Source organism: Cyprinodon tularosa, unplaced genomic scaffold (genome assembly GCF_016077235.1).
Source record: "Cyprinodon tularosa strain WSP-4 unplaced genomic scaffold, ASM1607723v1 ctg237, whole genome shotgun sequence".
Lineage (NCBI taxonomy): Eukaryota > Metazoa > Chordata > Actinopteri > Cyprinodontiformes > Cyprinodontidae > Cyprinodon > Cyprinodon tularosa.
The window spans coordinates 316,690-340,738 of NW_024038885.1; the positions used below are offsets into that span (position 1 = coordinate 316,690).

General features: G+C 42.2%; 1 protein-coding gene across 9 annotated transcripts in view; it reads right to left on the minus strand.

The window, feature by feature from the left end:
* Window positions 1-24,049, minus strand: part of sox5 (SRY-box transcription factor 5) — a 90,688-nt gene that overhangs the window by 13,334 nt on the left and 53,305 nt on the right. For 6 of the 9 annotated variants that reach the window (XM_038287188.1, XM_038287191.1, XM_038287190.1 and 3 more), the window contains 3 exons: window positions 19,420-19,546; window positions 14,738-14,823; window positions 4,493-4,657 (listed from right to left, as the gene is read on the minus strand). In XM_038287188.1, the coding sequence (XP_038143116.1) occupies window positions 4,493-4,657; window positions 14,738-14,823; window positions 19,420-19,546 (378 nt within the window). The remainder of the gene's footprint in view (window positions 1-4,492; window positions 4,658-14,737; window positions 14,824-19,419; window positions 19,547-24,049) is intronic. The other 3 variants (XM_038287192.1, XM_038287186.1, XM_038287187.1) reach the window with 2 other exon arrangements.

Genomic DNA, 24,049 nt, shown 5'->3' on the forward strand with positions numbered 1-24,049 from the left:
AAAATTTATACATTTCTTTACGGTTTACAATAATGTGCTCTCTTATAAGACAGTTTAATTTTTTTTTTAGTTACAAAATAAAACGTGGAAAATTTGACAGGACATGAAAAGATGCATCCAGGTCTAAATCTCTGCAGCCTTCAGGTGCATCGACATGTGGACCACCACATGGTATCTGGTAAACCGTCATAGCAACATGACCCCTGCTGATGACCTAATCCAATCAGGGGCAACCTAGGAGCGTCACATGACAGGAAGCGGGGAATTAGATCAGAGACAGAGCAGATGTACAAAAACCACTCTGTTTGATTAAAACACCTCAATTAAAAACCCTGATGCAAAAATAGGACAATGATGACGATGGGGGCAGTAAAGGACAAACTGGCAGAGTGTACAAATAATGGCTCAGAAATATAGTCAGGGTGTATTTAAAGGGTATCTGTTATTTAACATAATTAGAGATAACTTTCAGAATTGCAGGTGTGGTTCTATTGTGGGCTTTAACCTGATGTGGAAACGACATTATTTGTATTTTCTGGTCATTAGTCTAATTGCAGCTTAGGCAGTATAGAAATAAGGATATAGTAGGATTCAACAAAAAGAGAAAGTATTGTGTGTGTGTTGTATATTCACTCATTAAGGGCGACTTTCCCTGATTCCCTCTCCTTGAGTCACACTAAGCCTTATGAGCCCCTCACAACTCAATTAAGCCCTTCCAATTAAGCCCTTGCAATGTGTGTGTGCACATGTACGCTAGTAGTTGTGAGGCATCCTAATTGTGTGTGTGTGTGCGTGCAATGAGTCCTAACCGGATTGTCCTTCATTAGGGAGGTCTTTCTAAATAGACGGAGGACCCCCAAAGATGCCTTCAGCGAGACAATGGGCCGAAGAAGAAGAGGAGAGAAAAGAGAAAACTGAGCGGGATCTTCTCAATCCTGACCCATATTATGGCGGGCTTTGGCTGCGAAGGCATTTGAATATTTATTACAAATAGATAATGCCTCTTCATGTACAGTGGATGGGGGGAGTTTCCTCTTTGCGCCAAGCCAAATCCTGTAGTGGGAAGGTGGCCAACCTGCATTATGCCAGTGTGGAGGAATTAGTTTATAGAGTGGAGCTGAGACGCTTGGACAGACTTGATGTGTGTGTGTGTTTCTGTGTGTGTAAGAGAGTGAGACAGACATTGTTCAACAAGCTCTAAACCTCATAAAAGTGTGTGTTTGTGTGTGTGGTTGGACTCTAAAGGCTCTGAATCTTCAATTAATACAATTGCTTTTGTGTCTCTCTTGGCTGATGGAACAGTCTCCAGCTTTGCGACAGAAAACATGCAGAGTGACAGAGAGAGCCAGAGGGACACGGAGATGGAGAGGAAGCAGAAGGGGAGAGATAATCTATGTGCGTGCGTTTGTGTGTGTGGGCTGCTTCTGCGGATGCCGGCATGTGCGAGTGACATCAGTGTTCTGCATCTTATTGCCGGTGCTGACGGTTCAATTAAAACGACATGTGCTGTGCCACCACCGTTTATCCCTGTCAGGTCTAAAGCAGAGTGTTCGTGCCGAGGTGTGCTACATTGGCCGTGTCAAGACCCTTAAATCCAACTTCTTCGTCATCCGCTTCTTTCCTCCGCTTTCCTATTCCTCGCAGCAATAAGTGTCTATTCATATTAATTATACTGTCATATCAAAACTTTATTAGAAAGCAAAGTTGAAGACACAAAAAGACATGAATCTAAATTGGATATGCAGTGCTTAATGCATGCTCATTTAATTTGTATACGGGAGAATCGTTTTTCTTAGAACAGCACAGTGTCAAGCTTGATTAAATAATATGGTAATGTGAATGAGGGTGAACAGCCTTGGTATGTTAGGTGGACGGTGAAGAAAGACGGCATTACAACAGCCTCCAACATCTACAGCACCTTAAAGTACAATCTTTGGTTATTTTGTGATGTTATGAATAAGAAAACATGCTTTTTAAAATGTTTACTAATAGATATCGCAAAAGTATGGCATAAAACTGGCACTTTAAATTGCAGGAAGCACGGTGGTGGCAGCACCATGCTGTGGGGATGCTTTTCTCAAGCAGAGAGAGGAGGAAAGCTGGTCAGAGTTAATGGAAAAATAGATAAAGCCAAGCTGGAGGAAAGCCAGCACCATTTACACTACACCAATCCGTGGCAAGTTCGGACTGAGCTTGGATGAGTTAACCGTGCCAACCATGGTTCCTTATGACCATTTACGCATCACGCTAGCACGTTTCGTCGCCTCCTATGGGTGATCCACAATACTACAGCTCTTAAGGTGCCCATAACATTTAGAACCTATGTACCTGGTTATCGTCCTCCACCCAAATTTCAATGAGAGTGTCAGTCTTGGCGTAATCTCAGGTCGCACCACGCTCTTTTAATGCCATTTATTATTAATAAGTCATTTACAAAGCTGGAGACAACGGAAAACCAGCAGAATGAGTCAGCTGACTGTAAATAGGAGATGACGCCTGCTCATGCGCTCTTTGTTATCAGAGAACTGAGCCACAACCGAACCATGCTCAGCCCTGCTGTTGAACTACTAGATTTAGCGCGGATCGTTGTGTCTGGCACGGTCCAGTTCAGTTCCATTTACACTCAACAGTTAACTCGGTTACCGTGCTCTGACCGTTATCGGCACGGTTTCAAAAGGGTAGTGTAAATGGGGCTACTGTGTCTGTCTTCCGTTTTGGGGTTTCCTCTAATTTGAGGATGATAATACAAAAAAGTTTGCATTAAGTTGAAAAAACCAGCAGCTGTCCATTCAAAGACTAAACTGATCAACTACAACACTTGACGTGTGCTTTGGCTCACTGTGTGAATCTGTTTCATGTTCATGAAGGGCTGCATATGGTAAACTATTGTGTGAGCGTGCATGCCTGCATCTCGAGATCCTCTCGAGGATAAGAAAGCGCTATGCAGCCTGCAGTGATTGGAGCACCGAGGGTGTGCATGCGCTGGTGTCGTAGTCCACACCTGGACCAGTGCATTTTTTAGTGTGCGTATGTGTCTGTGTCTCACCCGAGGGTAAAGCACTTAAGCGGTGTGTGCCTGAGTCCAAACAGCTGTGAGCATAGCAAGGCACTGAGTTTCTAAATGACTGGAGACCTGACATAGAGCCCACATGGGGAGGACACCAATGAAATATACATGTCACTTGACTAAAGAGAGAATGACAAAGAGAAAAAGTTTCTTGAGGAAGCAGTGAGGGGGTTAAAATGAGTGGGGGGGAAAAAAACAAATCAGAATGTCTCGTAAATAGACTTTATGGTCTGTTAGCAAATTTTAGTTTTGTGGAAACTGTCAAAGTCCATACTGGTCAACTCAACAGTCAGCCACTCCTGCTGGACAGGGGAGACCATTACGACTCCCCCCGTCCTCCTACACCACAGGCCAGGACTCTTGCTGTCAGCCTGACTCTATATATATGGTAATAAGTGTGTGGGACAGCAGGGTATGATGGTGCTGTGTGTGATGGAGATATAGAGGAGTGTACAGTCAAGGTTGTAGGGAACAAAATCAGGAACTATGAGCTGTTATTAAGAAACAAGACAATGGGAGTGATCAGGAATCTGCAAACCAGATGGATAGGATAAAAAGTGAAGGCAATGTGAAATGTTTTATTTCTTCTATGTGTGTCCTTGTGTCTGTTTGCCTGATTGACCAGAGGTCATGTGAACACTGGGGAGTGAGGTTGTGTGATTGTGCAGAAGGACGACCAGATATTCATAGAATTCCAGCTGGATGGACACGAAGCTTCACTCTCATCACACCTATGAGGCAGCCAGCCAAGAAAACGACACAAACTCCAACAGATCCCCAAATGGAGGCGCAATGAGAGACCAGCTGGGAATCGGTGATAAAGTTACTCTGTTTGATTTTCAGACACCAAGTGGCTGAGAATTGTCGGGGAGCAAGTTTATCCGAGGCAAATATTTTTGCAGAAAGTAAACTCTTGGATTTGAGGAGAAAGTGGACTGGGAGACTGGAACTTATGTGTTTACTAATCATTCATAGTCATGAGACACCATGAAACTATTTTAGTTAAAAAATCCTTTTAGTAATGGATCATAGATTCAAACTTTTATTCATTTCTGGAATAGAAACATTTTTTTTCTAAAAATGATGGTGGTAATAAGTGCTTAGGAACACTGATATAAATGTTTAATTTATACTTAAAGTTGGTTTTATGCACAATTTACCAGATTTTATTTTAGTTATCACAATTGTATACAGCTCCCATCAACACAGCATAATGCTGCCATCTCCACTGTGTTTTACTATGAAGAGGATGTGTTTTGATTAATATATACCAAAACACACCCTTCTGATTGACTACTGTACCTGTTAGGCCACACCCCCTCCCATATATGATTAAAGATGGATTTGTGTTCGGTATTTGAGGACAGAAACATGCACATTCACAAGCGCAAACACAAGGCCTTTTTATGATTTTCCTCTTCTTACCTTGTTCTTGTGTGAGGATGGCGAATTGCGGTTCTTGTCCCCCTGTGGATGCGAGTTTGTGGGTGGGGAGTGTGCGCCCAGGTTGGATTGTGGCGCGAGGCTGCCACTGTGCTGCTTCGCTCCCGGGGAAACCTGCATGGCCGCCAGCTGAGCTGCATACAACTGCTGCAAGGTCAGAGACACAGGGGTGAGGGGTGGACAGTAAGAAGGAAGACGATCGAGGTGAAAAGAGGGGAGGGGAGGAAAGAAAAAGGATGACATGAATAAATGAATACTTAAGAGCACACACAAAAAAAAGGAAGAAGGCAACTAAAAAGCTCTAGAAGAGGAGGCCATTAGTGGCCCGGTCTCTGTTTGTGTGACAGAGGGAGATAGAGAGGGACATTTCTACTGTCACTCCCCCTCCCTCACCCCATGGGAGAAACGCTAACAGCCTCTCTGACAGGCCCAGAGATGGGCATATCCCCTCCAGGTGCATCGTGGGAGAAAGGCAAACATTCTGGCTATCGAGGTCATGCTGGAGAGCCCGGCTCTGGCATAAGGTGGAAAAAAAAAAAGATAATACAAGGAAACTGGGTCTGTTATTGTACTAACGACAATTGTAATATTGTTCGATAAAGATTTATCAATTCAATAAACTTTTATGGGAAACAAAACCCTGCTTTCTTCATCTTAATTTTGTGTTCCATTAGTTTCTAATGAATTTAAGGCATTATGGTTCTGTTGGTAAATCAAGTTTTTCCAAGTCAACAGACACACTAGAATTATTACATCTTGGAAGAGGCTTCAGTATTCCCACAACCCTCCTTTCTGTCTCAATCAAACTCATTCTGCAAAGCTCAGCTGCTTTCATGTGCTCTAATACAAATCTCCCAGACGCTGTCTTCTCGCGAATTGTTATTCCTCCCTCAGAGGAGCAACAGAATGCTTAGTTTAGAGAGAAGTCACTCATGTGTTGTTTCTTTTTTTGAATAGTTATAATTGTTATTTATTTCTTGTGGAATCATTTTCTGGATGAAAATCATCGTCTTTTCTCTTTTATTTTTTTTACTTTAACTTCCGTCCTTGTGTTGGCGCTTGGCTGCTGGCCACCGGCGTCAAACAAATGCTGCTTTATGCAAATGGACAAGGAAGAGATGCTGTCACCGCTATTTCTTCTCTTCATCATGCTTTCTTTCTGCGTGCACCTCTTTCTGTCTCTCCTGACAGCCACGCTGCCTCCTGCTCTCCTTTGCTATCTTAAATAAAGAGATTAATCTCTAGGAAGAAACACAAAGACATATTTCTGGGGAGGAATCTACCTCTGACTGTCAGTCATAAGGCAGCGACAACAAACACTCTATTAACACAACTGCTGCATAAAAGAAAAACTTTGCTTTTCTCTCTTTTCAATAGCTTTTGTTGGATTCCTGCTGTAACTTCTTAATAAAAGACACTAGCCATTCCAGGAAAGTGAATTATTTTCTCAAGGAAGAATCAAAATAAGTAACATACTTTGGCTAGCTCAGATAAACACCTTGAGACTTTGCACTTGAAGAAGACAGAACTGTGAAACTGAGTTTATGCCGGAAGAAAACGTTTTTTTAATGTTTCTGTGTTGTACAACCTTTTTTTTTTCTAAGTGATCTTGTGGACCTGAGTGGGTAATGTTTTTTTTTTTTTTTTTTACAAGGAAAGCATAACTAAACAAGAAACCTGCAATTATTTATACCATTATATCATTTCTATATCATATTACCATCAGTGAGGCAAAATAGTTCATTTATTTATTTTCCCAAGGAAAACAGAATCTCTAGGAAACTTTAAATAGTAATCCAGAAGAAATAGGACGTATAAATATGTAGCGACACACAGGTATGCAGGCTTTGAATGGGAACGATTTTTGGCCCTGGCATTTTTCCATCTACACCGGCCCACTTATGAACGCCACTCCAAAAAAAAAAAATTCCCAAATGTAAAACGAATATACGAATACAAATTGTAGATTAACCAATCTATCTTCAAGCATCACCAAGACTTCTATGATGCGGTTTTACTGGCTTTGGTTATTAACACAGACGAGACAGTGTCTGCTGCTGCGTAACGTCCAGCAGGGCTGCCAGATTTCACTGACTCACGTTTTCCAGCCCGAAAATTTTTAATAAACTGCCTGTATATACGAAATCTCGCTCAATTTAGACCAAAATCTATTGATCTCTTAGACCATAAATCAATAGAAAAATTTTTTTTACCCACACACGGCCATCCTAAACTGCCAAATTGGGAAACATCCCAACCTGGCAACAATGCACGTAAGACGGGACAGGTTAGCCTTTAGATGCAAAACCTCATCATGCACCGCAACATATTTTTGCAAAATATTCAAACATAAATTCGCCAAATATAGGAGGAATATCGTAGTTTGGTTTAAAAAAAGGACTTTGATTTTATTATAATTTAGTTTGTTGCAAGGATTTTACAGTTTGAAAAAAAAGAAAATTGCACCATATGCCGTCACAATGATGTGCATGACAAGGAAGGGCTATATATACTGCAAATGCATCATTTCGGTAGTTAACATTGTATTACTTTTGGAGCTCCTTCAGTTATTCACTGTCACAGGTAGGTGCTTCGGCCGGAGAGTAAGTTTTGGGGCCTTTATGATTTAAGGAGGGCCGGCCCTCCCATGCAATTAGGACCGGCCCACTGGACAAATGCCCAGTATCACAGATTACCAGTCCAAGTGTCTGTCTATTATGACTGTAGTACAGTCAAGCAACATGGTCATTTTTCAAAAGTTATACATCCACAGAACATCAGGAATGGTGGAGAACAGAAGTATCACATTTACTAAAAATATGATAAAGTATATAAATAATTGTATTAGAAATTTGGAGAGGTCCTAAATATATAAATATTAACTTATGGTTAGGATGCTAACAAGCTAAGTAGAACGATTATAAAGCTCATAAAAGACTTTTTTTAAGAGTTACATTTCACAAATTCAAGCCAAATAAAACGAAACAAAAAAGAGGCGAAACAAAGTTGAACATCATTCCAGCTTTTTAACATTTATGCTGCTGGTGCTTTACTCTAAGCAGGGCAGATTATACTTCTGCATCCGCACTCATCAAATGTCGCTTGCGTCTGGTTTGCAAACCAGTTTTGCTGGTGTGCTTCTGCAACGTTGGTCTGGAATTTCTACGGATGCAGAGCAGTTTCCCGCCAAAGAACAAGGGGGAGCCTATTTGAGAACTTCGGGGGATGGTAACAAGAACTTCTTGGGCAGCGCCGGCGGGAGTGTTTATTTTCCAAAACAACATGTCTGAGGCATCCTACAAGTGGTTGTACTTCCGAACCTCCTCGACCAACCTTTCGTCGAGGTTATCCATTGTTATTATCCTCGGTTATTAAAAATGGTGAACCCCGGCACCGAATCGAGAAGGACGACCCCACAGACAGCTGGAAAGGCATACTAAGGACCAATCACAGCTGCTTTTTGTCTCTTGAGGTCTGTGCAGGTTTGCGACCGTCCGACGCGTAGTCAGGATTTTTTTGAGGTGCACAGACACAGATTTGATGGTTGCAGAGGCTATGCGCCAGAAGTATAATTGGTCTTTAGAGCTTTAAATAAAAGCTCCTCCTGTAAAGCATGGTGGAGGATGGTATGCTAGAAACATTGTCTGCTAATTAACTCTGAATTTCCAGATTTCCAAATATGATATGATGGATCTTTGAGTAACGTGACATGACAACATATCACACCAAAAGAAAACAGACCTATTACACAATAAATTTAGGCTTTATTTTTAAACTTCTATTTCTTTGTGGGTATTATTTATTACTAGCTAAAAAGCATTCAAATAAAAGGTTTAATTTCTGTTATTTTTTTCAGTATGTATTTCAGTACACCATTGAAATAAAAGATGAATTTATTTCAATATGTGCACATGTGTGGACTTATGTGCACATGTGTGGACTGGGTGTGGTGCTGCAGTTGCTTTTTTTGGTATTTCACCAGGAGATCAGTCATGAGTCATTGAAAGTGTTGACCAGCTAGCTAAAATCAGATCAGCTCCTGCTTGCTCATTTCTCTTCAATTAGCTGCACTGTAGCTCCTGGAAAAGAGGTGGAGGGAAGCGCAGCCAAGTGTGAACCCCCCCCCCTCTCACCACTAGCTAAACTCCCCCAGCCTGTGCACCACAGGCAGTGTGCACACATTTCTGTATCCTTCATTTTGTGTATGTGTGCGTGTGTTTGAGTCCTGCCATATTCGGACCACTGGTTCAAAAGCCTCTTTATTTGCGGACTGAATCGAGTTCCATTACAAGGCCAGCCCGCGTCACTCAAAGGCTGCTCAATGGGCCGGCGAGAAATGACGCGCACGCACCCGCTCCTGTGCACACATGGACACACGCACGCACATGGCGCAGAGGGCAGCGGCACTGTGGAGCGTGCCCAGAGCGTAGCCACAACGACATGCATGTCAACAAACAGGAAGTGACAGCGCAAAGCCCCCTGGGGTGACTGGAGGAGTGAACGCACACTGGCACAAACATACACACAAACATACACACACAGACTTACACATAAACAATGAGTGGAAGGGGGGTCTGAAAATTCAATTGAAGTTGCTGGATGAGACCAAGGAATTTAAAATGTCACTCTTTGGTCAGGCTACTGCTGCGTTTTGTGTGTGTGGGCTTCCATTAAGACCTGCTTCTCACTCCTCCTGTCCTTAATCCCCTAATGTGAGACCAGAAACATCTGCATGTTTGTGTAAGCTCATGTTAACGCGGTTAGTGGTCAGTGAGTGCTTCTTGCTCTCGCTGACACGCAGCCGTCAATCTTTTAGTGTGTGTGTGTGTGTTTGTGTGAGCCTGTGCTGCCAGAGCTCTATTGATGGACAATGTGAGACTATTGCAGATCCCAGACTCAAGACATACGGCGATTGTTTGGGCTCAAAGCTATTGACACGGCGCTGAAAACAATAAGGTGTTTGTAAGGGGGATCTGTTTCTGTTTTTGAGTCATTGTCAATATCCGCAGCTTTAGACAGATTACAGGCCGGCTTTATCCCTGCGGTCCACGTTAGCAGAGGTTCAGGGCAATGCGAGTGCTATTGTTTACATGGACAAAAGGAGAAGCGTATTGATCTGAAAGGATTGTCCTCCATCATGTTTTTGTGACCCAATGATTAGGTGTTCTAGTACTTTAGGAAACGGGAAAAAAGCATTTAGAGCCTGATGCAGCCATGTGACGAAAACCTTTTAATAGTTTTCTTCTGATTCGCATCAATTTTAAAACCTTTCAACTTTTTCTTGTCTTGGTAGCCCTCATGTTACAGAGAACCTTACAGAGCGCCAAAATGTTGCCTCTTTTTCTTTGCCAAAAGCTCTAACTCTTTCCGATCTGAGCAGAGCTTTAAACAGCAATTTTTGAGTCTTCCAAAAGATCCTGAACTTGATTTTGTTGCTAATAGAAACATTCACTAAGAAATAAGACCTGATGTAGCATGTTGTAGAAAGAGCTATCGGCCACTTTCTTACGTCCATCTTATTGTTGACTTTTATCATACCGTCCTGTCCTTACCTGAGCGGTGTATCTCTGCAGCTCCTCCAGAGTAACCAGCTTTTCCCTCGGATGCATCAAATGACCCCTATAGCTTAATCCTTGACTTGTCAAATGGTTGTTCACTAATTGTCTACAAGTCACATAAAGCTATTGCTGTTATTTGTGACTTAAACGAACAATCACTAAGATTGTTTGATTTGTTATCAAGGCTTTAATAGGAAACATAAAAACCTGGCAACAAAGCAAATACAGGGGCAAGAATTTCCCTAACATTTCCCAGCTATCTCTACAGCCTTGATTGATTTCCCATTTGTTCCTGCTTATCACATAAATTTCTAGGAATCAATTATCGCCTCTAGTAGGAGAGATACCAACACAGACAGAATTCCCATGTCCTGGAAAACTGCTTTGCTGTTATTCCTCTGCTTGCCTGATAAGGGGGTTTTTCGTGCAGAAACAAGTCACTCCATTGATTTCTCTTCTACCTTTTCTCATCTGTTCCTTCCTCCCCCCCCCTCCCTCTCTCTCTCCTGCCTCTATCCGCCTGCCCGTTGTTCGTCCATCTATGTCTCCGGAGTACAGTGCGATAATCCAGGGCAATATGTTCCAACATCTGCCTCTCCATATGATGCCTGACCCACGCTGTTGACCCTCTTTTAAACGCACGCATGCATTTTCTTCTCACACATCCACCTACCACCTTCCCCTCTGTTTAGTGTGTTCCTCCTTTTAACTGATCCTTTGGTTCCTATCCAGCATTATCAACATTTCCTAGTCTCGTTTTCCATTTGTTTGATGTGAATAATGCCGTATCAATGGTATGAAGGGTCAATAGGGAGTCAGATTAATATGCTCTAATGCACAATGTCCCACTCATCCCCCAGATTAACACGCTAAATGCCAACCTAGCACCCTCCAAAGCCGCTACTGCCATAAAAAACCCTCTGTTAAGCCACCATTGACTGGAAGAGCTACTCTGCACATTTCTATGGAAGATGTTAGAAAAGAAGATGACGGAGAAAGCTTTAAATCATTGAGATTAAACATTTTTTTCAAAGAAATGCACTTACCGCAGAGCTTTTGAGAGATCTGCTCTTAGTCGTCTTTTATCCCGCGAATTCACTTGTTATGGCGTGTCAGCAGGTCAAAAGCTATGGTTTCTAAGCATGATTTCTTGCCTCTTATCTAAAGTATGCATCAGTTGAAGAGGAGAATATTTTCCAAGTGCGCACAACGCTATGGGAAAATACAATATGTGATACCATCAGGGTAGCGTATAATAGTCAGCATTAACCTATGATAATCAACAAATGGTTCTGAGAAGATCCTGAGAGCAGTACAACTACGTACACTTAAAAGTTAATCGAGTGTCAGAATTTGATCAGTCCCAAACATAAGGTGCATAAGAATAACTATAATGTTCACCCTTAATATATATAAAAATGTTTCAAGAGAAAGATTATATTTGCTTGTTTTCTACATCTGAGAAGCTGATGATTTCATCTCAAAAGAAGGAACGAGGTTTGCTACTTATTTCCCTATAGATGATGTATTATAACTTTTGTTTCTGGCATTATGCAAACTAACTGGTTTTACGACCAATATAGATAGATTTATAAAACCAATCCAGCTCATTTCAGCTACAGTATAGCCAAATGAATGATTTATTATTTAATTGTATAAAGTAATTAGGATTCACCACCCATGTGAACGTGTCTCTGACGTGTCATTTTTGCATTAAATGAGTGATCAAAGTTATTGTAAGAATATACAGTTGTACTGGTTTTGCTTCTTCTTATATGTTTTCAGTCAAATTCACCTTTCAAACATGTTAACACATACTCTTTAGGGCGGATGTCTACAACAGGAGTCCACGGAGGTACTGCATGGGGGTTGCAAAAGTTTTGGTTGATTGGACTTTTTTTATATTCCCCAATGCAATTTTTTCCACTAATTGAAACGTCTTTAAATACAAATTAACATGAATTCAACACACTGTAGTCAATGCACACATTCAGGATACACAGGAACGCTTTCAAGCTGGACACCTTTTCATTCACAACACCTGTCCCATCAATGAGGAATCAGAATCAGAAATACTTTAATAATCCCAGGGAGAAATTACTTTAGTTACATTACTCCATATGTAATAGAGTGACTATAGGACCAGTTTGATATAACGCAATTTCATACAATATGTATAATTAGGGGGTCCCTGCTCCATTTCTCCAACAGTTAGGGGGTCCTTGGCCTAGAAAACATTGAAGAAGTGGTGGCCTAAAGTTTAAGACATTGTTCTTGGATCCCAGAGGTTTCAAGTTCAACTCCCTCTTCTACTGACTGCCACTCTGGTTCCCTGAGCAAGACCCTTAACCCCACACTGCTCCCCGGGTGCCGCACAATGGCAGCCCATTGCTCCACAAGGGGATGGGTTAAATGCAGAAAGTGAATTTAATTGCCTTTTTAATTGTAAAAATGTAATGGCAATAGAGTTGAATTCTGTCTCTTCTTACTGTCCGTGGACATTTGCAAGAGTAAAATGCAAACACAGATGCACATTTTCAGTGAAAATTCATAGAATAAACTAAGCTGGTTCCTGATTATACCTGCAGCCATGTCTTACTTTGAGATTTGGTCCTTTAATGTTACTGTAGCTTCTGAAAAAAACAGTACATCTTCATAGCTACCAAGGACATTCAAGCTCCATTTGATCTTCACCTTATGAACTCCTGACTTATCCTAATAAAGATCATTAACAGCTTTTGCTGAAAAGACATCAAAAGGTTGAGAAGGAGAAGTCTTAGTGTGCCAATGATCTTAATGAAGATTGTAATTTCTAACATCTCGGTTTTAAAAGGTTAACACTGCTTGCTTAGTGGCACTTATTTGCTTTTTATCTACTTTTCAATGCCTTACATAAAGGTTAATTACGAATTAGTGAAAATTTAAACAGTTGGTAGCCCTTTGTTCTCAGCAGCAGGGTGCTTTCAACAGCTTCAGATCTTATATTGTGTCAGTAGGGGTCTAGAATTCCCTTCAGTAGTGATATTACGCCCGTTTCATGCTCCCTTAGTGGAAGTACCTAAAGCAATGTAGCATTAATAATACTTTCACATGTCTTTGCATGCTAAAGCAGACTGTAGCTACATTTTAGTTTTTTTGCAGAGCCATAATTTAGTGAAGGTTATCTCAGAGTCTCGTCTCAGCAAGAGAAACACCTCCTTATCAAATGAGGGCGCCATGACAGCCCCGGAGGAAATCCTTCCACACTGAGACATCTGCACTCGTGTTAGCCTGGGCAAATCTGTTCCTCTCTGACAAAGCCTTAATCTCATCAGCCAACTCCGTCAGTGTGAGGACAAAATCTGTTACTGAGATGATTTGTTTTTTTCTGCTTCTTATGGGTCTTTTTTTAACTCCTCAATTCTGGCTAAAAACAAAACAAAAACTAATCTAAGGTGGACAAAGCTGCTCAAGCTGGAGGTTTTAAGTGAACACAAGCAAACATATGGACGACTAGATTTAAGCGGCGATATAAGACAGAGAACATTATTCTCGGCCTAAACACACACACATAATAATGAAATCAGAGTGGACAGCGGGGTCCGTCCTCCGTGGTCGAGTTACAGTTCTGTTTCATTCTCCCTGTTGTGTCTAGCATATGGGGCGTCACGTTTCGCTGACAGGTGCAAATGTATTACTCGCGCACTGTGGCAAACCCCTTAACCCGTTTCTTACCCCCGTTGTTCCCTTCGTTTGTGTTAGCGGTCAGCAAAAAACACGTTAATGTACGTGACAAGCTGCGTGTGTCAAAGCAGCTGCTCCATCTAGACATCTGTGCATGTTTGTGTGTGTGTTACACTTAATAATTATTCACATCCAGGAGACAGAGGTGGCGAGCCCAATACTGGAGATTAATGCCTTTCAGAAAGGCAGCTGATGGGACGCCCGTATGGGCTCGTAACCTCTAACAGTCAGGGCCAGGATGCCCATGTGATTTCTAGTGGAAGAGTCTGATGTTCTGCCTGAAAATGGACAAAACACAAAGTTGTCGTCTCATGTTTTTGCCCTCCATTTCTCTCCACTTCTGGTGTTAAAGCGCATATATATTAGAAATATGTTTTTTAGAATACCATCATAGGAATCTCATTCTACAGTCATTATAAACATGATAATGTCTGGGCCTGCATTGGGAAAAATGCTGTACAAGCTTAAATCTAGGATGACTCAGAAGAAGAAAAAAAGGTAAAATATCAAACGATAGCTCCTTATTTATGAAAATTAGCATTTGTAGTTCTTTTTTTTTCTTTGAACAGAGACCCAAAATCCATGATTAATCATTATGATTTATCAGAATAGGTCTCTCCTATTCTGTGCTGACACCCACTGTCAGCACCTCTGCAGGAGAACATCAATCGCCTAAGGTTGCATTGGATAAATCCATGTGATTTTTGAGCTCTGATCATACAGTTCACGTTCTCGCTGTATCTTTCTGATGTCCACACTTCGGCTGAAAGTGACAGCTGCGCTGCCCCTCCTGCCCGGGACTGAGCGCGGAGCAGCGGGCGGCATGTGTTGTGTGAAAGCTGCAGGGCTTTAGAGATTTGTTCACAATGATAGCGTTCACGAAGGAAGAGAGAATCTGGAAAGGTGTTTTCTTGAACGTGTTGTTTAATAGATGATGGAGACTTACTTGGAGCTGCAGGGGACCCAGGCCCGGCGTGGCGGCGGCAGCGGCAGCCATTGTTGTGGGGATGAGCTGGAGAGGGTAAGGGTCACCTAAGGAGGGCAGAGGAGGTTTGCTTTTAGACATTTTGCTGCCTTAAATGTAAACATCTTTTAAAACATTCCATCAGGGGAATTAACACACCAGTTGCTCCTTAGTCTCGACCATATCTCTGTAAGGTCAGCGAATCCTCTTTATTTCAAATGATTCTTACTTCATTACAATGCCCCCCACTGTTTCTATGCATCTTTTGATTGTATCCATACCACCTTCATTCCTCGCTCGTCATGAATCCCCTCTTCCCTTCCTCCACTACCACCTGAGTCCCTTTCTGCAGCTGTTAAAGCCCTCCTTTGTGTGCTCTGCCGGTTGGGCCCTAATGAAAAGCCTGATTGTGTGTCCTCCTCCTTAATACCCCCTGACAAAGAGCAGTGAGGTGAGGGGATTCTGATAAAGCCATCCCCAGCTCCATAATTAAGAGCTGTGAACACCAATTTTGGATGCCCCTCCTGTTATTTCTGTCTACTGTACCTTTAGATGTTTCTTATCAAGTCTCATATTCCTAGATCACTTTGTCTCTTTAACTTTCACTTTTCTTAAGTTGGTCGCTTCTTCTTTACTCCTACTTTCTTTAATCTACATCCATGCCCTCTTGCAGGGATAAAAAAAATGAGAAATAGATGGACTAGACAGGGGAAGGACATAAAAGTTCAGGAAGAGTGAATTAAAGAAAACAGAGGAAAAAGAGATGAGTGGGTGATTAGTAAGAAGAGACAGGGGGTAAAAGAGGCCAGAGATGAGGGGGAAAGAGGATATGGAAGACAGCGAGACACACTGAGAGAGGATATTGTGTTTAATTATCATCATGTTGTATAAACATAGTGTTTGACAGCCCTGATTTGCACTTGGACATGCCCACTAACCACGGTTGCACCTTTTGGAAGAGGTCAGCCGTTATTGCATCCAGGAAACTTTACTCCTCATGGAGGAAACTTGAGAATGTTCTCTGGGCTTGAACTTGTATCTTTGACCTAAACCTTCTGCACAGGGGTCAGCCTCTTGGCTCCATCAGAAGCTCCCATTGTGTGTATGTGCCTATGCAAATTTGTGTGTAAGCATGCACCCTAGCGTGGCATAAGCCAGACTTTCCTTGCAACATATTTTCCCATCTAACTTGGCTCTTTGGAGGAAAAAAAACAAAAAACAACAAAAAGCGAAGTAGAGACATTCTTTTTTCCAGTGGGGAGAGGGCAGGAGGGATTAACGAATTATTTCAGGACTGTGTATTCTAGGAGATTGGTCTTTTCTACTGGCTTCTTAAGCAAACATGAGTCCAGTGGATATTTATGCTCCTCCTGGGGGTCGCTGTAACAAAAGGGAGAGGGACAGGGAAAAGCAAACATGTTGCTCTTGGCTCTGGGACAGAGGCGAACCAGTCTGAGATTTCTCACCAACAAAGAGACGAAAGACGAATTCGAATGGAGGAACGAGCAAGAAATACACCAGAGATTAGCTGCTCTGACCTGGTGTCATGTTTCACTGTTTAGGATTCAGTCAAATCTTTAAGGTACATGTTACCAAGTCCGGTTTGATTGTTAAACACTCTAGGAAAGTTTTGATAACACCAGAATTTCATTTCATCTAAACTAATAAAGCTTTTAAAGTTAAACGCTTGAATTATAACATTATAATTGCCACCTTTAAGAGGAGGACTTCCACCCAAAAACATCTAAAAGATGCACTCCTCTTTGCACAACCTTACTAGAACCTTCAGAGTCCCAGGTTCTGTCTTTCGCACACGGTTTAGCAATCTTCCCAAGATCTTTGGAAAATAAATTTGCCCACAGCCTCACAGATCCTCCTCCAAACATAACGGTGGGTACCAAACATACTTCAAATGTTTGCCAGAAATCTTTCTTTAATCTAAACCTGAGCATTTTAAATACCAATAGAGTTAATTTAACTTTTCATAGTTACATTTGTGATGGTAGGAGAGATCTTTTTAAGGCTACAGGCATCCTGACTAGTCATACGACTTGTAAATAGCGTTTAAAGGTTGTTATGGTAACACTGTGAATTACATTTTGCTGTAGATCTCCAACAGAAAGCTTAATTAATTGATTAATATTAACCTTACCATCCCTGGGGGCAAGAAGGGTAACATAATCTCCCACATTTGGTTTACTTGACAAATATGGATTCTCATCCCACTTAGGAACAAAAAAACATAAAAGAAGTGATCTGTGTCCCCCTGTGGCAGCGATGCCACAGGGGGACCTCAGACAAACCTCAGTCACCTCAGACAAACCTTCAGTGTCTCACTCTTTATAATAATGTATTAAATTCCAAGGTTATATTTTTTGAATGTGATCATTTTAAACTCTTATAAAAGAAACAACCTTAAGCATCTTTAGTAGAAGAATCAATACATTTGACTTTAAAAAATTCATAATTGCTCTCAAGGTGTTGAAATGTCTCACGATGAGAATAAAACCAGTTTTCTTGTGTTTATTTTTGCATCTTTAGTCTTAATATTAAGGCTTGTAATCACAGAGGATCCTGCTGATGCTGTGCAAACATGGATGCTTAGAAATCCATCCTGCGTGCAAAATGAAAGAAAATCTATTCATATCTTAGACAAAATGCCATGAGAATATGTCAGAGCACAATGCTACACGTGTCCTATTTAGAGCTGCGGCACCAAACCCCATCGCTTCACAACAACTTCGAAAGTTGCCAGAGAGTTTTCTCAGGGGCGGCTTGGCCTGCAACAGTGTGCCAGTCCGGTTGGAGTTGGCTGAGGCAGCGAAAAGACAGGCCCACTACTTGTTAGGGTATTTACGTGGGCCGTGGGTGTGGGTGAAGATGGCACTACTTAAAATGGAGTGGACTTGTTTGGGAAGCTGTGAAACTCTGAGCCGGGTGGGGTTTGGGGTGGGGATGCGGTGTGTGTTTTTTTTTTTTGTGCGTTATCATTGAAGTTTTTTTAGAACATTTCATTTGCTGGAGTCGGGTCTAGACGTGAGTGCGTGTGTGTGGGTGTGTGTGGTAGTGCAAGTGGGCTTTGTTGGAAAAGCGTTTTGGCTGCGTTCTGTGTTAATGTGAGGAGAACCTGGGGCAGGTCACATTACCACCAATTCCCCCCACCCCCCTTCTGCTAACCCCCCCACTGTGCATTTATTCCCAGCATCCCCTGGCAAGCTTACAGTCCCTTTTTCCTACAGTACGTCCCTCTCTCCCTCTCTCTCTCTCTCTTGCTATCATGGTAAACAACACATTGCCACACAGCCGGAGTGTAATAGCCAAGGAAAGGAAAAAAAAAAGTCCTGAAAAACGCCTTCATTTTGTTGCTTTTATATGTCAAAAAAATAGACAAGACAAAAGGAAGGAGCCAAAAGGACTGAGTGAAAGCGGGAGAGATACTGAGAGTGTAAACAGGAAGGCTGTATTTGGACTGCTTTTTCTATTAAGAGGGAGATGTTGTTGTAAGGCCGAGCTCGCCTTTTGGGAAGCAACCAGATTCGTCATGTGGGAGAACGCTCAGCCTCTACCTTTCTTAGTGGATAACATATGAAGCATTCCACATGAAAGTTATTTTCCTGAAAGATACCTCTCCTCCTAAACACAAACACAGTTTATACGCCCCATCTTGAGCCTGCATGTCATATTTACCCAAGATTCCTGAACACCTCCTCTTTCCAGCATGGCATTGATCATTCAACGGACAATTTCATCAAAATTCTTGTCATCAGATATGGAGGTGTTTGTTTAAACCCATTGGTCTCCTGGCACCAGGCAGGAAATTTCCTTAAAATGGGTTGAAGGGTTAAGCTTTTCCAACTGCTAGCTGCTTCATTTATTCAAACAGCAGTTTTGATGATTAACACCCAACTTTTAAGCACATAGCTGTTGATTTAAGGTGAAACAAAAGGTACCTCTTCATTTTGCTTTGACAACACCCCAGGCAGTAAAACAGACCCACTGCTTAAGGTTGAACCAAAGTTCCTCAGTTTAAAGTCCCACCCTAACTTTACTAAATATACTTTAGACGATTTAGTCCAATTAGCGAAACCGGAAGGTTATTGGTTCTTGGTTGACAACCTCTAAGTCCACAGTGATCTAACTCACTTCACTATTAAAAGGGATGCTGATTTTCTAGGATTTTCTAACGATGGGCTATTCTAACTTCCTTTTCCTGAATGGCCTGAATCCACCTCCATGCTAGGAAACCATCCATTTTCCTTCACGCTTATCCCAAAAGGGGTCGCGAGGGGTGCTGGTGCCTTTCTCCAGCTGTCTACGGGCGAGAGGTGGGGTACACCCTCGACAGGTCACTAGTATATCGCAGGGCAACGCAGAGACCAACAACCATTCATGCACACATTCGCACCGAAAGAGAATTTAGAGAAGCCAATTAACCTAACAGTCATATTTTGGACTGTGGGAGGAAGCTGGAGTACCCAGAAAGAACACATGCATGCTCAGGGAGAACATGCAAACTCCATGCAGAAAGATCCTGGTCATTCTGCATGGAGAGACTCAAACCCGGAACCTTCTTGCTGCAAGGCAGCAGTGCTACCCCATGCGCCACTGAGCAGCCCTGCTAGGAAACCAACATATCAAAATAAACATCAGTTTCATGCACTCACTGCAGCCAGGCTTGTAGTTGAACCCGGGGGGCATCAAAAAGCCCTGCTGGGCTGCGGCGGCGGCCAGAGTCCGCTGGTCAGGAGGAAACACTGGAATCATCAGTGGAGGGAGTTGGCCCTGGACCTGCTGAGGAAGGAGGGAGAAAACGGGGGGGGAGGGGTAAAAATGGAAAAGAAATATGGGAGATAGAAGAAGAGAGGATGGAAAGAAAACATTTAGAAACATTGTACAGGTCAACAAGTCTACATGAACTAACTTCAAGGCTGAAATGCTTGAATCAAAAGAACATTGTTATAAATAAAGTATTTTTATGTTGAAATAAAAGCTGAAACTTTTGAAATATTGTGAGGTACAAAATGGAAGTAGAAAAAAATAAAAGAAAATAAACCCTGTCACCCAGTCATTTCAAGCCACAAGGACAGTTCACTAAACTGTAACAACAGCTGGGCTTTTTACTCTTATTTGGACGATGATGTTCTCTGTCTTCTCTCCGCACCAAACCTAAAAGCCTGCAAACTCGCAGACGCCACCCTCTCTGCGTGCCTGTCGGCAGGAAGCCATACGACTTCATAAGGTTTCCAAGATTTTAAAAGAAGATTCAGGAACAGAAAGACAGAAAGAAAAAAAGTCTCCTCCGTTGGGTGACTTTGGCAAAGACGACAGGAGAGAGAGAGAGAGGAGGAGACAGATGGTTGCACTAAACAGCGTTCTGCCAAGAACAACACACAAAAGCTTGCATGTGATGGACTGAGTGACAGCTAGGATGAGGAGGAAAGTGGGGGAAAAGGTGCATTGAAACAGATCTTATCTCGATGGGAGCTGGGATGAGCCAGACAGTCAGAGGCCTCAAAGTCGCGTTAAAGTAAAGTACATCGTGGTTTTATAATAAATAAATCTTTTTTAAGATATAATGCAGTGCTGTCATTGGCAAACTGTTTTGCTTTTGAACATTTCGGAATGCCAACATTACAATGCACGCCTACAACACTCTGAAAAAAATGAGAAGAAGCAGGCCCTTCAACATGACCACTTATCCAACACATTACGCCTGTACCTTTTCTCCCTGCACCTGGGATTAAACCAGACAAGTCTGCAAGGATTAGAGTGAAAAACTTGTAAAAAGGCCCCTTTAAATTCAATCCTTTAAAGTCTTGAAGCCTTTGACCTGTATGTGTGGCTACAAAAGCACTCTTCCCTCTTTGCAGCTCATCTCCTCTCCTCTCTCTCCATTCTGTCGCTTTTATTTTGCCAGGAGGCCAGAGAGGTAATGGCTGAATAGGATAATAGGCAGATAAAAGCTGACTGATGTGGAAAATTGATCTGGAATGATTGAAACGGCTGCACAATCATAAGGAAGGTGGTGCTGGTGGTGCCTCGGTACAATCAGGTAATATCTCAGCACTTGAAGTGGTTAGTGTTTGAGACGGTGTCGCTCAGTGCTAACAGCGCTTTTACAGCGTGCTGTAAACCCTCCCCTCCCGATCCTTTCCTGCAGCTCCTACGTATTGGCATGCGACTGCCAGCAGCACTGTAATCAAACTATCACAGCGCAGAGGGAATAGTGCCGCTCTCTTCAAGCAACTTCTCTACCCCGCCTTTTTTTCCCCCCCTTACACCAAAAACAGTAATTACTCTACCGTTTTTGGTTAACCATAAACCGCCGGGCTGCCTGCGCGCCGTGCGATCAGGCAGCGGACGGGACCCCCGCAGGGACGAATAACAGACAGAACTGTTCTGCTTTGCCTTTCAGGCCTAATTGGACATATGCTGGAGTAGAGCTGGCTAGCAAAACTGAAATGTACCAAAGGGAGGAGAGAAAAGAAGGACGATAAGTTCGAGACGGCCAAAACACGTGCGCTCAGAGCATAGATGCACTGTGTGACGTCAGCGTGTGCACAAGGCTATGCTTCTTTCTTTCTGCAATTGAAATTATCACAGAAACCCCTTCAAAGCATCCAAGGCTTCTCCCTTCTCTTATCTTTTCTTCTCTTTTGATCTCATAACAAAAAGCCTGCACACAATGGAAAGACATTAATCAGCCTACAGGACTGTTGCATAACATATTCAGGTCTGAAAAAAAACACAACAAAAGGACAAGAAAAAGACACAAAAGCCGAAAAGAAGATACAGATCAACATTAGGAAAGGTTTCTAGTAAAAAACTCATTTCCATATGTTGATGTTGCAGATGTTTCCGCTTATGAGCAGCAACACCAGCCTTGGATGCTGTCTAGAATAAATGCATCTTGGCTATGGAAGAGGCTAGACTCCCATGTATTAAAGAGAATATATGCTCCTGATTTAGAAACATAGTTTTATGCGTTTCTGCTCAGAAAATTATTCCCACATCCTTATGCTGCAACTTCTGTGATGTGGAATGTGTTTTAAACTTTTATAGGATGATTACAGTGCTTTGCATAAAGGCAAAACATTAAATCTGTCTCATCTGATCAGAACACATTCTCCCACGTTTGCTGTGTCCCCTGTATGACTTTAGCTTTCTATGAACTTTGACTTTCCTCCTGCCACAGCCCCACAAAGACTTGATTTAGGGAACGCACTACTAATATCTGACCTGTTCAGATCTCTGCAGCTCCTCCAAAGTTACCTTTACCATTTCTGCTGCTCTTCCGATTAATGTGGCAGGTTTGTATGTTTTACAGTCATTATTCTTCCTTCATCCTTTTTAAAACCTCTCCAAAACCTTTGTCCCGGACTTGTTTTCTCACTATTGTTCTCTAACGTGCATCTAATGAGGGACTGTTTACTCTTCAAGAAATTAAATTTAATAGATATATAGTTATATACTTAAGGCTATGCAATATATTAACTTTAAATATTATACTTTTGAGCTTGTGTTTGTTGCAATGGTGCAATAAGTGCTTTAATGTATTTGCCCTGATATGGGATTTTAATTTTGTCTCAATCTTTTGTCTTGCCTTAATCAGTACTTTATTTAATACCTTAAAATGAGCTGGAAGTTCAGCCTCATCATATGACAACTTTGCAAGTGAGAAAAAAACAACAGAAAGGGTTTTCTAAAACAGAGGAGAGTACAGTAATCAGAGAAAAAGGGACTCTGAGTAAAGAAAAAATGATATTGAGAGGAACAAAGAGAGAGGCAGGCCAGGTCTTTGAGACAATCTGCAGATTTCACATAAAGGAAGAGGGAGATCTGAAACAGTTGGCACTATGGAGAATAATGCATTCCTCAGCTTTTCTTTCTCATCAGGCCTAAAGCGAACATGAAAACCTACAAAACACACAGACAAAAGACCACACTGCTGCTTCTGTAGTCTGCTGATGTGGAGAACAAGAAGCTCTGCACCCTCCTCCATGTCTGAAGGAGAAACCTGAAGCAAACGCGACTGTAACTCGTCTGCAAAATTCCTCTAATCAGTGATAACCCAAAGAGAAAACAAAGAACACTCTTAGTAAAGGGGGGAATCACAAATACATGACAAACCAGTGTGAGACTTTATCTTGAGAAGTTTCACAGGGCCAAAGTGGACGGAAAGAGAAAAATTACTTTGGCGAAACAAATTCTGAGGAAAATGTTCAAAAAAAAAAATAGTAGTAGATAGAAACAACAGAAAGATCGGCAGAAGGAGCGCGAGGAAAACTCAGAGAGGGGAGCAGGAGTTGGATAATTGGCAGCGAGATGAGGCTGCGTTCACCACGCGCCAGGCGGCACAGCTTGAACTTAAAGCGCCGCTGCGGCATAATGAAGATGTGGCCGCTAATTAACATATGGGGTGCGAAACAGGTTGGTTGGCACGCGGCGTGCTGAAAAACTCCAAGGTAAAGTTATTATTGGGGAGTAATTAGCTCTATGAAGTTAATGCGCCGAACAATAGCTGCCAGCGCCGCACAATATGGCTCGCCTCTGAGCGCGCGAAAAAATAGCCCCCACTAAAGTGCGAGTCCCACAGCTAAAATCTGTTGGCGACCATATGTTATGGCAATTAATGCAAGACCTGGATGACCTATTGCAGGAGAGGTGACGTACGAGCATAGAACCAATAATTAATTTGGGCAGAGAGAGAAAGAGAAGCAGAGATACGGCTGCTTTTTAATATTAGTCCATTAACTTTCTATGGACGGCGCTATTAGGCCAGTCTCCTGTGAATGCAGGGCCATGGTTAAGGAGGAAATAACTCCCTGATGGCTTGGATGCACAGACCAGAGTGTGTTAGTGTGTGTTAAAGGCTCTGATAGGCTGGGTGAGTCTCAGTGGTAAAGGGGTGTGTGTGAGTGTGTGTGCCCATGCACGGACACACAGGCGTACAGTGTGAACGGAAAGCACAAATTACTCAGGCTGCTGTGTAATGGTGGTGATTAAACAATTACACAGGCAATTGGGCTAGGTGCAGCTATGCAAAGGATACAGAGGTGCTGCTGGGGTTTTGAGCGCTACAAAAGGTGTTTTCTCTGTTGTTCTCTCCATCTGACATCATGAGCTGAAGAGTTGCCACCAAAGTTGATAACAAGCTTGTTAGCGACTGTCCTCTGTGGTTGTAAACCTTTTGAAAGCATCAAGTGGTTTCACTTTGCTCTGAATTTCATCTCATTTTTTTGATTGGGAACCTATAGTGCCAGGGAGTCTTGATGAGATGAAAGATGACACACA